Consider the following 18756-nt stretch of genomic DNA (forward strand, 5'->3'; position numbering starts at 1 on the left):
AACATGGCTATTATCTTCAGAGAGGGAAAGAGCATCTGTGTGATGCAAGGACATCCCAAATTCTCAATAGCCAAGAGGGAAGAAACCAGAAGGTTGAAGGAAGAAGCCAAGAAGCTAAAGGCTAACAAAAGAGCACAAGCAAAGCTTGAAAAACAGCTAAAGTCAAGTCAAGCTGAAGAAAAGAAAGAAATTGAAGACAGAAGTGAAACTGAAGGTATGAGGGACTTGGTAGATAATGGTATGGAAGAGAGAAGTAAGGAAAGAGAGGAATGGCAGAAAGGAAATAGAAAGAAGGCTAATGCAAAGAGAAAGATGGTAGATGAGACTGAAGAAACCCAATCAAAATCCAAACCACTACCTTCTATTTCTGAACCCATTGTGCCTGACCCCTTCATAAACATTCATGGTGAACCAATCATTCCTAAGGAGGAACCAATTGATTGGGACACCATCAAATTGCCCACCTTCTTAACCTCTTCTCCACCATCAAAGAAGCAGAAAAGAAGAACCAAATCAACACCTCCCAAAACCTCAATCAAATTCACTCAGAAGCCTAAGCCTAAGCCACAAGCCTCTAAGGATGATTATGTTCACATTTGTGACATAAAAGAATTTTCAGATATTGAACTCTATCTGGATTAGCTGGAGGAAGTAAGGGGAATAGCTGCCTACAGACAGCTGCCAGAAAGACTAGTGTTCAAATACAAAGGAAGTGGGGAAAGAACTTGGCCTCTCTACAGGATTCTGAATGAAGGCTACTCTACCTTGGTTAGAGTCTACTCAGCCATACAAAGGGATTCTGGCTTTACCAGGACTGCCAAGACTGAGATTCTCAACAAGATTGCCAACATAAGGAAGACTTGGTGGGAGCCCAATGTCTTGCCTAGAACATTACTCATTCAAGAAAGAGGAATTACAGTTCACAAATCACCTCATTGGTTGATGGAGTTCAGAGACAACAAAGGAGTCAGAAGATTTTTCAGAATTAAAGATCAGCTCAAGATTGCCAGTAATGAAACTCTCAAGGATATGCAATCTAAGTTGGACATCAATGAAGAAGATGAAGCTGAATTCTACAGACAACTTCAACTTCAAATAGAGGAGAATGACAGGAGGCTAGGAAAGAAAACAAGGGATCAAAGGAAAAGGAAGTAATTTGCTCAGGCTAAAGGAGCACCCTTGGAAACAATGTAACTCTTCAATTACATCTCAGCATACACATTTTTGTAGCACTTTTGAATTTCTGCTTTATTACAGTTAACATATTTGTCAAGTGTTTTGTTATCATCAAGATAAACCCAAATTTATGTCTACAGTTCTAGTAGACATAAATAGGGGGAGATTGTTAGGAATATGTGTGTTAGTTTGATGATAAGTTAAACAAAACACTTAAGTAGAAATCTAGTGATTGTAGCCTCAACGGATAAGACCATCTTGGCTATCCGTTGAAGGAGTAGCTTTACTTAGCAATAAGTTTAGTATTGTAGCACATTTCATTCTCTGGATTCAAGTTGTAATTCTTAGATGTTGTAGGAAAGTATCAGTCATGTTGACTCCTAGTGGATATGCAAATAGGAGGGCTAATTGTAAATATTTCATGCCTTGTAATTTTGTATAAGTGAAGAAGTATCAACTGATATTGAAGACCTTCAACGGATAAGAAACAAAGCTTCAACGGATGTCTCTAATGCTTCAACGGATAATATCCATCAACGGATAAATGCTTCAACGGATAAAGACTTCAACTGATAATGCATCAACGGATAAAGCTTCAACGGATAAGGCATCAACGGATGAAAGCTTCAACGGATGCTTAGTTCATTAGCAGTTGATAGTGATAATTCATAAGCTGACAGAGGCACATGGGTTGACAGAGACAAATTAGAATGTGGAAGCCTCTAAGAGGAATCAAGAAAATGCAGCATTCCCATTCTGATGCAAACAAGGAAGTATTCAAAGATCTACAGCCAAGCCTAAATTGCATTTGATAGAGAAATGAAGAAGAAACATGTGAAGAATCTTTTTAATTGTATTTTACAGTTTTGTCTTCACTTGTAAACTTGGTGATATATAAACCAAGTAGCAACTAGTAATTAGAAGTATTTTCCTGAGCTGTTTAGAAATATCCAGAGAGAAAATCATCTAATTTGTACTAGGAAGCAGCTGTGATTTAATTCTTTGAATCACAGATTTTCTGAAATAACACATCTCTGGTGGAACAACAAATCCACCAGAAAAGTTTTTAAGATCTTTGTGTTCTTTACATTTGTGTTTGAATATATATCTGTCTGCATTGGCTTTAAGCAATTCACACACACACTTGTTCTCAGAAACACTTAGCCTTAGAAACTGCTCAAAACTTGAAAAAGTTTTGAGATTTACATTCAACCCCCCTTCTGTAAATCTCATTGTTAGTCCACTGGGAATAACAACTTTGTTCCCGGACTCTCTTGAGAGGAGAGCATGAATTTTATGACGTTTTATAATCTAGAGGGTCGCTGACTTTTTTACTTGAGCGTATAACATTGAGGGACGTATAACTTGCCCGAGCTACCCTACTTGATAATTTTAGTTCACAAGTTTGAAATATTTTTTACATACATATATTGTCGCGACGTTATATGAAAAAAATTATTTTGAACGCAATCCAAACGCAATAATAAATATGTCATTTTAAGAAATGTCGCGATATTTACTTTTTTCAAAATAATGTTTTCTGTAAAACACTTTATTTAAAATTATGCATTTCGCATAAATATTTATTTTTTAGAGAGATGCATCTCGTACGGTCTTCTAAATTATTCACAAATTTTCAAAAATAAATATCTCGTACGATATTTTTAAAAATAAATGCGTCATCTAAATATTAGAATCACGCAATAATTTTACAAGCACAATAATATATTTAATCGTACATATTTTTAATTTATAAATATTTTTTTGCATAAAATAAATTTAAAAACAAAATTCATGGTTACATGCATGGCGTAATATAAAATCAATAAAATTTCACAGAAAATTAAAAGATAATTTGAAAACTTATCTATTTTTTATGCCGGGTCGGACTGATTAACTAAAGCAAGTGTCTGATGCTCTTGCTGCGTCCCTGTGCAAAACCGTGTTCCTCCGTTTTTTTTGTTGCGCGGGTCCCCTTGTCTTGGATCTCCACGCTTCCACATTTTTGTTAATTATTTTTCTTTCCGTCCTAAACTTCCTGACCATAATTTTTATGTTGTTCTTCTCTTACTTCCGTTTTTTGTATTGTGTCAAGTGTTACGTCGTCCTTAGGTAATGGTTGTCGTTGGTCCGCTTTATAATTACATCTGACATGTATCTAACAACGGTGAAGCCCCCGTAATAAAACCCAAAATCCCTAAATTATGAATAAAATTATCCGTTCCTCCGTCAGATAATAACCCCCATCCTTCTAAACCAAACGTTGTTGGAGGAATTTCGTAACAACACGAATTTGGAGGTTACTGGAATCACGGAACAAATTATATTGATTTGAAGCTGTTTTCACGAAGAACGCGCAGAACACGGGACGAACATTGATGAATGTTATAGCTGATCTTGTTTGATGATTTGTAGAATGCCAGAGAAATAATGTTTATTCTCTCATATCTCAAACCGTTGTCCATCCGTAAACAAGAGGCATACGTACCCTTTTATAGGGGTTCAAGCCACACATAGTACTTAGAGGACAAGTTACCCAGATGAGCTTGGGTTTGGTCCAGTCCATCAAAGCCCATGTTCGTTGACCGTTGGATAGTTCGTAGAAAGCCCATATTATTCCATGGCCCAAGCCCAGTTAGGCTATAATAGGTTGTCATGGTATTAAGCGAAGATATCTCGTTGGTGAGGCACGAGAACACCTAGAGGTCTCACATGCGACCCCATAGAGTCCGGTCATGTGATGTGGACCCAAAAATATGTAAGTAGTGCTGACCAAGATGAGGCCCTTCCAAGCGTAACAAAGTCCCGCAATATTTCCATGATGTGCCCCAATAGGGTCACGTAGTCATATATTCTTGTAATTATATCTCCTGTGCAGTTGACATATCAGTAAGAACTCCCACTTGTCTATTCAAGTCTCTTTAAATATGAGGTGATGACTCCCAACTTGTTCATATGGGGGCAGGAATACCCTACTGTTGATGGGGAGGCAACCCGCTGTACATGGTAATATAATGGTACGACGTCTCTTATTGATATATTCCCACGTGTCAGCTAGTGAGGTCTTCGTCAACATAACGATACATAGTTTTTGGTCAATATACCAGTACGAGAGTTCAACTTCATTTTCGAATCCAATTATTTTAACTTAATAATAATTACAATTCTTGTTATGGGTCTGTTTAGAGTCCATGTCAATTCCCGGGCATAACATTAACAATAAAATTATCTTAAATTATCAAGTCATAAATATCACTGTCATTAAGAACAAATTTTGATATTTGAAACACCTAATACTACCGAATATTATACTTCACAATTTTTTTAAAAAAAACAATTTACTAACAAGAGTTCTTACAGGATTAATAAATACAATACAAAGTGTACAAACGTTTAAATATATCGATGTTCCTTCCTGATTAGAGAAGTAACCAAGTAATTTTTTAAAGATTACATGAATATATGTACTTGTCATTGTATTTGACGTGACTAAATTGTTTTGAACAATCAACCCCATCTAAACTTTTATCATAGAATTAAAATCATGAAAATTTTCCCGGACATGAATAACATCAGAATAAATCAAACTATAACAAAAATAGACTAACTAAAACCCAAATAGATTAGAAGAGTATTGATAAAAGAAAACAGAAAAGAAATAAGGCTATTTTTACTACTAGAAAAACGTCAATAGACATCGGCTAAAAACCGATGTCTATGAATGCAAAAATCCGATGTCTTCGTGGGTGATGTTAAAGACTCCCCCCATTTAACATCGGTTTTAAACTGATGTTAAAAACAACATATAACATCAGTTCTTTGTTTAAAACCGAATTCTGTATCTTGATATTAAAATTCTCATGCATATCTAATCTTCATATATCATCATAATATGATATTTTTATCAATTTAAATATATGTTAGCTAAGCAAAATCTTTCAATTTAACCAATAAACTGATGTTAGTAGTACCAGTAACAACATTTTTCATCAAACAACCGATGTTAATAGTACCTTTGACATTGGTTCTTCATTGGTAACTGATGTCTATTTGTGACAAACTGATGTCTATAATGCTTAATAACATCAGTTTTTTGTTTCAAGATTTTTTTGATGTAGTCTTTAACATCGGTTTTTACTGATGTCAATGGTCAACTAGAACTGATGTATCAAGCTTTGATAGACATCATTTTTTTATTTTGTAGCAGATGTTTATAGTATTACATTAACATCAGTTTTATGTCAAAAAAATGATGATAAATGGCTTTGTTTTAAAATCAGTTGATTTGTATAAAATGATGTCTGATCACCTGTTTTATCCATGTAAAAATCAGAAACACAGATGCCAAAAAAATGCCAGAAAACCAAGCAATTGCCATTTAACAACCAAATTCAGCTCCAATATTTACCAAACTATCATTCCAATCTCCAACCATCCAAATTAACATCCCAATCTCCAAACATCCAAATTATCATCCCAACATACTAGCTACATAGTTTCAAATCTAAACCACCAAACATGAACTACTAGACATTCATCCATAATCTTTTCTAATTACTAGTTACAATCTGAATACATGCAACCAAATAAAGGTGTTTTTCAGATTGTAATATAGGTACCAGTCGCCAAGCTAGAGTCGCCAACAATTACATGATGGATTGGATATAATCAAGCGTCTCATAGCGAACGACGTCAAGGTCCTCCTCTGTATAAGACTTGTGACTCTTGGAGGCCCACTGGAACACAAATTAACCTATGTCATTCCTCAACCAACTGAAAAGTAATATTCATAAAATTAAAAGTCAAAACAATAAACGATGGTTTTCCTGCTAGCCACCTTATCGTTTCAGAAACACCTTCGACTTTCTCGTTCAATTAAGTCATAACTTTGTTCTCAAACCAATCAACAAATAGCCTATTATGCTCCCCAATCATCCACTGAAAAGCCTTTTTTTCCTTCATAAATTTTTTCAAGCAACTCCTTACGCATCCTTTGAAAATACATAAATTTTTCGGTTACAAACTAAAATAATGCTTATACAAAATTAATCAAGAAAAGAAAAAGAAAAGTGACTTACTTAATATATGGAAACACTTCACTATTGTTTAAGAGGACGTGTAAATGCGCCTCATCTCGTTCTTTCTCTTCAACAGATTTAATTGTTGCAGCCGATAATGGACCAGAAAGTTTGCCTTGGTCCTTCGGAAGACCGGCAGTTGTGAAACTATTTCTAGAAAACTCAGCGCAAAATTCTACAAATTCTTCTTTCAAGTATGCTTCGGCTATACAACCTTCTGGAAAATAACGGTTTCGCACGTAACTTTTCAACACTTTATTAAAACGCTCAAATGGATATATCCATCTATAGAAAACTAGTCCACATAAACGCAATTCCCTGACCAGGTGTACTATTAGATGTATCATTATATCAAAAAAAGAAGGCGGAAATATTTTTTCAAGCTCACATAAGGTTAATACCACATCGGCTTGCAATTTATCAAGTTTTGATACGTCAACAATTTTGTTGCACAAAGTGTTGAAAAAGAAGCAGAGTCTTATTATGCTAACTCTAACATTCTTCGGAAGTACAGAACGAATTGCGACCGGGAGTAATTGTTGAAGGAGTACATGGCAGTCGTGAGACTTCATCCCAAATATCTTTAAATCCGCCATGAATACACAATTTATGATGTTTGAGGAATGCCCATATGACAACTTCATTGATGAGAGTGATTTCAGCACTTTTCTTTTTTCAGCTTTTGTTAGAGTAAAACTGAAAGGAGGCAGATAAGTTCTTTTTTCTCCTACTTCTGGAGCTAAATCAGTTCTAACCCCCATTTTTATCATATTTAGCCGAGATGCCTCACTATCTTTGGACTTGTGTTTTAAATTCAGTAACGTCCCAACTAGACTATCGCACACATTTTTCTCAATATGCATAATATCGAGGTAGTGACGAATGTGATGGAATTTCCAGTATTCCAACTCAAAAAATAACGACTTCTTCTTCCAAGCACAGTCCACCTTCTTCGACTTCTTTACTTCCTTTTCATAAGAAAATTTAATGTTTTCTTGTTGTGCCAACACCTCTTGTCCGGAAAGGGGTTGCCTTGGCTCTCCAAACTCTTGTTGACCATTAAAGGCTGCCTTTTTCTTCCTGTATGGATGATGCCTAGGCAAATACCGACGATGACCTTGGTAACATATTTTCCTACTATAAGGTAAATAGTTAGTAAAGGTATCATCACCACACACTGGACAACCCAAATAACCCTTGTTGACACAGCCAGACAAATTACCATATGCCGGGAAATCGTTAATCGTCCATAACAAAGTCGCCCTTAAAGTGAAAAAAGTTTTTGTGAAGGCATCGTATACATTCGGTTCACTTTCTTCCCAAAGCTTTTTCAAATCATCAACTAACGGTTGTAAGAACACATCAAGGTTGTTACCTGGTACATGTGGACCGGAGACCAATATAGTTAACATCATAAATTTTCTCTTCATACATAACCACAGAGGAAGATTATATGTTACCAATACTACCGGCCAACAAGAATATCGATTGGTCAGCCCATTGTTATGTGGGTTAATACCATCAGCCAACAAAGCTAGTCGAAGATTTCTTGGCTCACTTTCGAAGGCAGGCCACCTGTAATCGATATTCCGCCAAGAAGGAGAGTCAGCAGGGTGGCGCATCTGGCCATCATGAATTCTTTGGTTGGAATGCCATGTCAACAACTCAGCTGTCGAAGAAGATTTAAACATCCGTTTAAATCTCGGGATGATCGGAAAGTACCACATAACTTTTGCCGGGATTTTATACCATTCTTACCCACCTTCCAGCGAGATAGCTTGCACTTTGGACACTCCGAAGCAGTCTCATTTACACCCCTGTATAGAACACATTCATTGGGACACGCGTGGAATTTTGTATACTCGAGGCCTAAATTCGAAAGAGTCTTTTTTGCTTCATATGCGTTAACAGGTAATGCATTATCCTGAGGTAGGAATGAGCCAACTATAGAGAGAAAATCGCTAAATGCGCTATCACTCACACCGAATCTCGCTTTCCAGTTAAGTAATTTTAACACCGAATCTAATTTTGTGCAGTCGCTGCCCTCAAATAAAGGTTGTTGAGCATCGGCCACAAACCTCTTAAAATCATGTGAGTCTTTATCGTAGTCATCGCCCCCTGATTTACCCCCCGGATTACGATATGCTGCTTCATAAACCACAACAGCTTGTGAAGCACCAGCAGCCGCCGCTTCCGATGCAGCAGCCGCTTCTGATGCAGCTTCAAAGGCTAATTTAAATGCATCTGCATTCTGCTCCTCTTCATGAGGAGGCACTGTGCTACCAACAAACGGCCTACCAGTCTTGGATCTGTGCCAAATCCAATCAATATACCCAAGACTAAAACCATTCTCGTAGAGATGACCCCTTATTACTTTGACCGGAAATTTCTTGAAATTAACACATTTACAGCAGGGGCAAGGTATTTTTTTAGGATTTTTACAATTTTTTCGGCGTAAATCAAAAACTTTTCAACCCCGACTTCATATTCCAACGAATCCCTCTCTTTTGAAATCCAATCTATCTCCATATTCGTAGGATAACCTATTTCCTACCTAATTTTCATATCAAATATTTCAAAAAAAGCAACGTATAATTAGTAATATATATATATATATGTATTACTATGTATAATTACCGGCAAAGCAGAACACGACACTGATTGATTAAAATGATGAAACGAAACACAGAACAAAGCTGAGCACGACCCTAGACAATAAACATAGCAAATTAATATAATTTGTAATGAGCAGAATCAACCACCACCTGACGCCGATGCTCATAAAGAATTAGCTTCCATAGGCCAAGAAAACTCTATTCACATGCTAACTATCATTTCTGAAACAAGAATCAGAACTTTTAGTGGGTTTATTAAGTACTTGCTCAAAGATTACATTCCCAAACCAACCACTTCTGCTTTTCTAACTCCTCCCAGATGACCCTTCTTCTCTACCAGGTAATTATTTTCTTTATAAGCACCATATGTATGTGTTAGTGAAGTGTTCTTTTATATTTTTTTTTATTCCAAGTATGAAATCAAAAATCAAAGTTGATTTTTATTACTGAAAAGGTAATGTCATTATCCTTTTCAGTAATCTGCTTGTATCAATTTGGTAGTACAAGACATGACATGCATTTTAATGTTTACATTATACTATCAATAAATGAAAGATGTTTCCATTATAATATAAATTCTACATAGAACCATCTTCCTGTCATTTTATATGTAAAATATATGCTGTAACAATATATACAGAACAAAAAGCAAATTTTGTCTATCATCCCCTTACTATAAAATAATGTTTACATTATTTAACTGAAAATAACATGCATTTTCTACAAAAAAACAGAGAAAAGAGCAACAAAAATCCTATCATTTAAACAAAATAAAATAAATAAAGACACAATCATAAGCAAATTAGGGTTTGCTATATGGCAAACAACTAATTTCCATACTATAGAATATGTACCAAGCAACTCAAACAAGCAGATGCAGATAGTTCAAGCTTAAATTAATTAAAAATTAAAAAATTAGAATTTCAAATTGAAACCCCCAATTCTGAAATTAGGGTTCAAAACTTACCTAATTCAAGCTTTAACCTCCAACTTAGCTTCAATCTCCGACTTGAACTCCAACCTTAAACTCCGAGTTGAACTTCAACTCCGAATTCGACTTAATGCAATGAAACCCCCAAATTTACGAGAGCGATGAGGGAAATGAGAGCAACCTTGATGAGAGCAGTTGGGTGAAATTTACACAGGAAGGTGAAATGAGAGCCGAGAGAGGGATAAAATGAGAGATGAGAGAGTTATGAAATGAGAGATGAGAGAGTGATGAAATGATGAAATGATGAATACGTTTTTTATTTTTGTTTTTGTTTTTTTTGTGTTTAGTTTTTTATTTTAATTTTTATTTTTTTAATAAAAAATAGGGGGAAGATGTGGGTGGAAAAAGGGGGAAAATTTTACTAAGTCAAAAAACAAGGGGGGAAACACTTGGAGGGAATGAATAATTTGGTTAAGGGGGGAGACGGGGAAGGCGCGTTGATTAATTTTTTTAAAAAAAACATATAACATCGGTTGGGCTAAAAAACTGATGTTTATAACAACAAAAGACATCGGTTGCCAAAAACCGATGTAGAAAACACCTTTTACATCGGTCAAAAAAGCAACTGATGTCTAAGAGGTGATGTCTATTCTACTTTTTCTAGTAGTGTTTCAAATAAAAATTTAACTAAAGAAAAAAAAGAATATTTTAATTTCTTTAACTTGTTTACCGAGTAAATATTTAAAAAGGAAAGAAAGAAATTTAAAAATTTGGGAAGAAATTTCTTCAATATTTATTTTCAAAATTTTCTTTCCATCTTTAAAAAAAATTGAAAAATAACATAGTTTATTTTTCGATTCTTTCTTTTTTCCATGAATTCGCATAAAGAATTGAGCTTTTCTACCGACGAAATTCGATGGTGAGAAATTTAGGGGTTTAGGAGGAGAAGGTTTCGTGTAAAATTATTAAATACGGATGAAATGAAGTTAACTCATAGTTTTGAAAGAAGTTAAAAAATAATCTAAGAACAATTAAAAAAATAAAAAAATAAAAACATTTTCCTGTCTCTCTAAAATTAAACTTGGGTAAAGATTATTAAAAATCGATATAAGGCTAGATATTTTGATTAAGAAGCAATAAATAATCCGGTGTTTTCGGCTTTAGAAGAGGAAATAAGCATCTTCACCAACCAAAGTACTCTCTCGCTTTTCTCGCTAATGTGTGGGCTACTGTGTGCTTTGGATCACCCATTGGCCATTGTGTTTGTGTATTTATTTTAAAGTTTTAGCACAAAGGATGATTTCATATCATTCATTCGACTTTTGTACCAAACAATAGGCCACAATTCAACATTTACAACCTGGTCATATCCTACTTAAACTAGTAATAATTCATCCAACATCATTGTGTAATGGATCATTCAGGTACAAGTAATCAAAGACGGTGGATTGCAATATTTTTAAAGTTAACTAAGAAATTATTCAGGTACAAGTAATCAAAGATGGAGGTTGCAATATTTTTAAAGTTAACTAAGGGTGTGTTTGGTATTGATGTTGCAGACAGCAACAACAGCTTTTCGCTAAAAGCGGTTAAAATACTGTTTGGTAAAATTTAAAAGCTATTTTTCGGAAAAGTGCTTTTGACCCAAAAGTTGTTGTTTGCCCCCATACTTTTAGAAAAATCTGTTTTTTAACTGTTGCGGGAAACAGATGCTGATTTCACCATCAAACATTACCAAAAACATTATTATTTTTAATTTTTTGCATTAAAACATATAATTATCAAAAAAATTACCAAACAGTCATCTGATTTTTACAACAACATTTTTTTCAGCAGCACTTTTTTTAACAGCACAACAATTTTTAACAATAATTCCAAACGGAACCTAAGAAATTATTCAGTTACAAGTAATCAAAGATGGTGGATTGCAATATTTTTAAAGTTAACTAAGAAATTATTACATTACTCGTCCCAAATTACTGGGCTAAATTGATTTGTACATATATTTTAAGATATATTGATCTCTTAACTTTATAAATTAATGAAAATTAAACTGGACAAGTAAATAATGACCGGTCCGAGAGTACATTTTTATTTGTAAAGGATTTTTTTTTCTTTCTATAACATACACACACTCCAAAATCGAATTTCTGGCATCCCGCAAAATATAAGATCCCTTTGTTGATTTTTACTTGTAAAGTTAAACAACTTAAGTTATGCAACGGTTCTCTTTAATCTCTTTCAAAGTATTGGTTTGCACTTTTTGTGAACTTTGGACTAATCAAAGTCATATGCAGATCACGAGCAATACAAAACTTATTTGAGATAAGTAAGGATGAATTCACGTAACAAGTGCACGATCCATATGTATTTAGCACAGATAATGTATGACTTTCTTTTTTTACGAAGGGAGCTATCGGTGACTCAGTATTGGGGTTGCTTATGTTCTGACTTTTTACGCAAAGTATATGAATGCCTTTTTTTACGATTTTTGTGGTGGACAACAGTTGTAACTTGTAAGTTAATTGTCAGTTGTCACCGTCTTGAAACTAAGGGTCTGTTCGGCAAATATTATAAGCCAACTTATTGGCTTATAAGCCCGTAACAGCTTATTGACGAGTGTTTGTCGATCCAACTTATAAGTTGAATTTACAACTTATAAGCCGATAAGTTGAATGTCAGTAACGACCTACTTTTCCTTAACTTATTTTTCATTTTTCGTTTTTTTTTAAATTTAGTTTTAAAATATATTTTTTTAATGTTAATCTAACTTAAAATATAAGAATTAAGATAATTATATTTAAAAATTATTTATTTTAGTTCAATTAAATAAAAAAATATTCTGACTTATAAGTTAAATTATCCAAACACTTATATAACTTATAAACATTTATCAACTTATTACTTATTAGTCACTTAATCAATTTAAGTTATCAGTTATTTATTTTAAGATTTTCCAAACGGTCACTAATACTGCGGTATCATAGACTTTATACTGTTACTTAGCTTGCCTTCAGATTTTGTTAATAATAGTTAATAATAGTCTGCCTTAAGAGAAAATATGAGTCTGTTTGGCCGCCTGTGACTTATATGTGCCATGAGCATATTTTTCGTGTGTGTTTGACCGCCAATTTATACCGAGTAATATATCCATAAGCGAGAATAGTAGAACACGGTTGAATAACTCAAGTAGTTAAAAATTTATTCTATGTTGTTTCAGGTCAGGATTCGATCCTCGCTCATCACGAGATTTTATGAGAACAAACACTAATTTGTAAGGCTATAATCAATATTTGTCAAAAAAATAAATAAACGAGAATAGTAGTACATTCATATCGATCTCTCACCACGGAAATATATGAGAACAAACACTTATTTGTAAGGTTATAAATAATATTTGTCAAAAAAAACAAATAAACGAGAATAGTAGTACAATCATATTGATCTTATTTATGTGTGTTTGGCTCATATTGAGTCTATATGTCTATAAATCTTATTCAAAAAACAAGTTGTATTTGATTGTTTTAAATTACAATTGTATTTTTAAAAATAGTAAAATGGTAAGAAAATAATTAAAAATTACTATTATATATTCTTGATAAATTTTAAACAAGTTAACAAACTTTAGGCTATTAAACAGATTTAGTAATTCCAGGAAAATTAAAATAAAAATGGGACCGTTACAAATAAGACCGGGGGAGCAGTGTCTACATAAACGGACTCTCTTTGACATTTTGTGAAATTTATTAATGAAAAGGCCTTTTAGCTGTTCTTTATAGACGATCCACACTACCTTTGAATATCTGGGCCTTTAACTTGGGCTCAGCAATGCTATACAGAAAAAAATATATGTAGTTGTTGGTTTTTCCCTCGAAATATTCATCAAGTCGAGGTTTAAGGATTTATCAAAAAAACAAAATTTATACTGTACTATAATAATCGGAATGGATTATAAATTTGGTAAGCTTTTTTTTGGTTGGTTTGGTTATCCCCATCTCTGACCGTCGAATCTTTTTAATCAAGTGACCATGACCGTTCAATTCAAATACTAAAAGAATATACACTACTCAAACTCCCACATTCGAACTCCGTCAACGAAAAATATTTATATTATTATTTATACAATACTAAAACTCTGAGTTTCGAAACCCACCACCAACAAATATTTATATTATTATTTATACACTCCCCAAGATTCAGGTTGGAATCCGGCTAATAACAAATATTTATATTATTATTTATAAATATATTAATAAGATAATGATTCAAAAAATTTATTATAATTTTAAATAATATAAAAATATTTATAAAGACACGAGTTGTAAAACTAGTATCAGTAACCAGAAAAACTAGAAAAACTGTTATTTGGTATCAGCCTATGACCTATCAGGTATCTCCCAATGCTAAATTTTTTTAGATTAACCCGAATAAAAAATATAAGTGCCTTCTTGCTTTTCGTTTAAGTATTTTCTTATGTAGTGCCTGCCTAGATTGAGCCTTGATATGCAAAAAATCTACCTACATATAATTCTTGATGTGCTGCATTTCATTTTAAATCTGCTCGCTAATTTTCATATTACCAAATCGAGGTAACTGGAAGCAATATAAGATCGTTGACCCGGCCGGACATTTTTCCCGATTTGAATAGGTACAAACTAGGTTTTTAAGCCAGTAAAAAAATAAGACCGTTGACCCGGATCGGGTTAGTCAGATTTTCACTTACGGTTTTTTTACATCTCTGGCGGTAATAATATGCACATATCTAACTATGTAAAATCCTAGATTTTTTTAATTCTGTGTAAAATACTAACCCATACTAGTTTTTATTATAGAGACCGACCAATTTTTCAAAAATCATTCATAAATCGTTGATAAATTGATCAAAAATATTTGACCGATTCATTATATGACCGATATTATCCGATTTTTCAAAATTTACCCGAAAAGTCACAAATCAGTATCACACCCAATTCGTTCTGATTTTCAGAAACATGTAAACTTGAATACAGTAATGGCTATTTTCTAGAGTCATTCAGTCTCGTCGTCCATAAATAACAGTCATTCAGTCTGTAATATCTGCAAATTTCAACTTTAACAGCGGTACCAAACAGCCGTACGGGGTAAAAGATAGGACAGTGGGGGTAAAATGGAAGCTTATCACAAGAATAAACCGCTGTATAAATCAAGAATACAAGTATGGCATAACATTTTCCACACTTGTTCATCCTTTTTTGTCCTAACAAACAAGTAATACTCATTCCATGTAAAAAATAAAAAACTTTTCACATTGTTGATTTGTTTGCTTCCTAATTTTTAACGTTTTCGAATTACAAGTTAAAATTGTCAGAAGTGCATGTATGATTGCTCGAGACAACAACAACACTACAAGGAAACTACCATACAGAGCAACCCATGGTACCGACCTGTATGGCTATATATATATACAGACCTATAACTCGCGCGATATAAAAATTGTTCTTAACATTTGATAGTTTTTAATAATATATTTTATAATATAATTTTCAATAGTTGAAAAATAGATTGAAGAATAAAATAAATTATAACAATATATATTTTATAATAATTTGAGACTTGACTGAAAATAAAAAATATAATATATTATGTTGTTCACAGGACCCGATGCTTGAACCTGTAGAAATTGTTAAAATAAAGAATATAAAAATTTAAATATAATAAGTTGTTGACGGGGTTCGAACCCTGAATTCATGAGAGCAGTTTAAATATTAATATAATAATATTTTATTATTGCATCCAACAGTTCTCATTTTTATGACTTTAGATCTAACGATTGTTATTTGTCCTACCATACAACTGTACCGAGCAACTGACTACCAAATAGAGGGTGTTCTGCTTATAATATAGATATACATAAATAGATCACAGACGCGGTGGATCTAATAACGGGCACAAGAGAACACAATATTAAAATTTTAAAATATATGAAAGTGTTTAAAAAAAATATTTAAGGATATCTTACAAGTGTCATGAGTCATGACCCCTACGTAAATACGAGCATTTAATTGAAACCGAAACCGAAACCGTGATAAGTCCATAAAATTGCCGTCGTGAGTAAGTGGTAACTATATATGCATATGAGGACTTGGTTATAAAAATCGGTCGATTTTTAAAAAATTATCGATAAATCACTTAAAAATCAGTCAAAAATATTTGTCTAATTTGATCAAATTCTGATAAATTGTCGATAAATCATCCAATTTTTTTGAAAACCGTCCTATAAATCCAAACCAATACCTCAAACGAATAATTTCGATTTCCGAAATCCGTAATATCAAAACGAGTAACATATATAGGTAAGAAAAGGCTGCAAAACAGTACAGTTCGGGTGAATGAATGAGGATAGCAAAGTAAAGGAAAAAAGCTGGAAGAGAGAGACGAAGTGGTGATTCTTACTCATAGTCGCTGAAAAATAATTGCCAATAGTGAAATACATAAATATCGAAAACTGTAGACAACAGAAACAAACAGTTTACAGCCATTCAAAACTTGCTATATCTGGTGGAATGGCTTCATTATCATCTTTAACTTTAGTACTGCAACAAAAAAGTAATCTCAACTACAACCTACATTTACTTGTTCTTTGTTTTTTTGCTTTTGACTTAACTCACAAACGTTTGATTTATAATCATTCTCTTTACAGGCATGATTTTGTATAGTTTCGTAGATGTGTCTGTGAGCTTGGCAGTGTTTCTTAGATCCTGTACAAAGTTAAAATCACCTAAGCTGCTTCTGCAGGCTACTCTCCTTTTTACTCCTCCTATTTATTATGTGTGTATATTATGTTTCATGGAATGAATGTAGTCATTTCGCTGATTTTTTAGTTTCGACCCTTTTTTTAGGATTCACCAATATGGTAATTTTTGTTGTGTCCACATGACATCACACTTTTATCAATTTACCTTAGCACCTACATACCAAAGCCTAGTGTTACCCTATATATGTAACAATATATTAAATTATTGCATATTCCGAATTCGTATTTGTGAGAATGTCGAGGAACTTATGACCCCTAAAGTCCAAAGTTCTGAGAGCATCCCCATAAGGGATTGTCAAGTAGGTTGCCAAACTTATGTGACATGACACCCTTGATTACTTAGCTATTGGAGTTGGAAGGTTGCCAAGCCTATTAAGATTGCCAAAATTTGGCAACCCCTTGACAACTTCCTAAATTAGCAAAAAGTCATAAAAATATCTAAAATGTATATCACTCGACCCATTTTTATATTGAACTAAATATAAAATTAATATAGAGGGACCACACGGGCAACCTTTAAAGTTGCTTAACTATTGTAGCAAAATTTTAATAAATGTTGCCAAGAGTGACATGAATGTGAGAGAAAATTAAAAAATAATATATTTAATGATTTGTCATGGTTTGACAATTTTGTTAGCAACATCTATTGAAGATGCTCTTATACCATGTTGGGTTACCAAAAAACTTAAAACCTCGGTGAAACGCCCCAACACGATCTTATGTTAGTAGGTGTTCAAATCCCGCCCACTAAACTCCTTTCGTCTCAATTTATCTGTCCTGTTTATTTTTTGCGGTCAAACTGACTCAATTTTGACTGAAAATTTCATATAGTATATAATTGAATATATGTATAAAAAGTATATCACTAGAAAATACATTTAATATATTTTAATATGCAATTTTCAGTTTTTCAAAATAATGAAATAATGAGTTTTTATTTACGGTCAAAGTTGAAACAATTTGACCATAAAAAATCAAACAAGATAGATAATTTGGGAAAGAGAGAGTATATTCTAATAAGTTGGGCTCGATATAATGTGAAAAATGTAAACAATGTTGTAGGTGCTTAGAAACATAGGTGTGCTATAAATCTTAGTCCATGGCTTTAGACTTGTAAATCAAACAAATTATTAAGAGTAGGGTTGTTGGCAGTTGAAAGAGTAACAAGTGCCTCATAAACATGTGCAAAAAAGGTATAAATGTGTAAACATGATCTTCAATGTATAACCTAAAAACTACAATGACCCCTCAAGATGATCTAATATGAATTCTAATTCAGTTAGAAAACAAATTATACGACTGGTCTATATTTATTCTAGTTAAGAAGTCAAGCTGTCTGTTTGAGATTGTAGGTAGGTTAAGTCCCTCTCCTTGTAATGCCTTTATTGTTTGTCATAAAAATACTGCACCACATTTTTTGCAAGGACATCAAAGATGGCGACCCTTCAACACAATTCCCTCGTATATTACCTCCCTTGGCTCTCTTTTACGTGTATTGTAAAAGTTACGACAATATATTATACTTCATCTCACATTTAACCATTTATTGGATAAATTTGTGGTCGGATTAGTCGAACTCCAAACAGATAAATTTGAATGGTTATATGACGAGTTAAAACGGAAATGTGTTGGCCCTTCTTCAAATTAGTCGAGGTGCACGTATTCGAACACTTGATTAACTAAAAAAATGTAAAACGTGTATATATATATTGTTTGCCGTTTAGTTGAGAACGCATATCGACTAATCCCGAAAAAAGAACGCATATCGATTAATCCCGAAAAAAGTTAGCACCACATCCCACAACGAGGATCTCATACTTAAATACGTTCACATGAAATCAAACTTAAGAGTTTGAAGTGGTAAACCTCTAAAGTTTCGGTTTGAGCTTTTCGGGGTGGGAAAACTCTAGGGTGAATTTCTACTTTTGGGAAACAGCAATTTTTGAATCAAAAGTTTGAGTAGTGATCGATTTATGATCACTTTGGATGCTTGATGAAACTAAAGCTAAGGTTGAGTAATTACTATAGACTACAATGAGAGTAGACAGGTACCAAAAAATGAGTCCCATCACAGCTCAATGGACACTAACAGGGGGGTTTTTAATTTACCATAACAAGACATGTAGTGTGAATAGCTGAGCATCTCATAGAAAAGGACCGACC

At 33.4% G+C, this 18756-nt stretch overlaps 1 protein-coding gene across 1 annotated transcript; it reads right to left on the reverse strand.

Annotated features, from left to right (window-relative positions):
• Window positions 1-6250: 6250 nt before the first annotated feature.
• LOC141659684 (uncharacterized) lies at window positions 6251-8783 on the reverse strand. Its single transcript, XM_074466610.1, has 3 exons — window positions 8629-8783; window positions 8013-8563; window positions 6251-7923 (listed from the first exon to the last, which is right to left on the reverse strand). The coding sequence occupies exons 1-3, from the start codon at window positions 8781-8783 to the stop codon at window positions 6251-6253; spliced, it is 2379 nt and encodes a 792-aa protein (XP_074322711.1).
• Between the last annotated feature and the right edge of the window lie 9973 nt (window positions 8784-18756).

This window comes from Apium graveolens, chromosome 5, assembly GCF_009905375.1.
Source record: "Apium graveolens cultivar Ventura chromosome 5, ASM990537v1, whole genome shotgun sequence".
Classification (NCBI taxonomy): Eukaryota; Viridiplantae; Streptophyta; class Magnoliopsida; order Apiales; family Apiaceae; genus Apium; species Apium graveolens.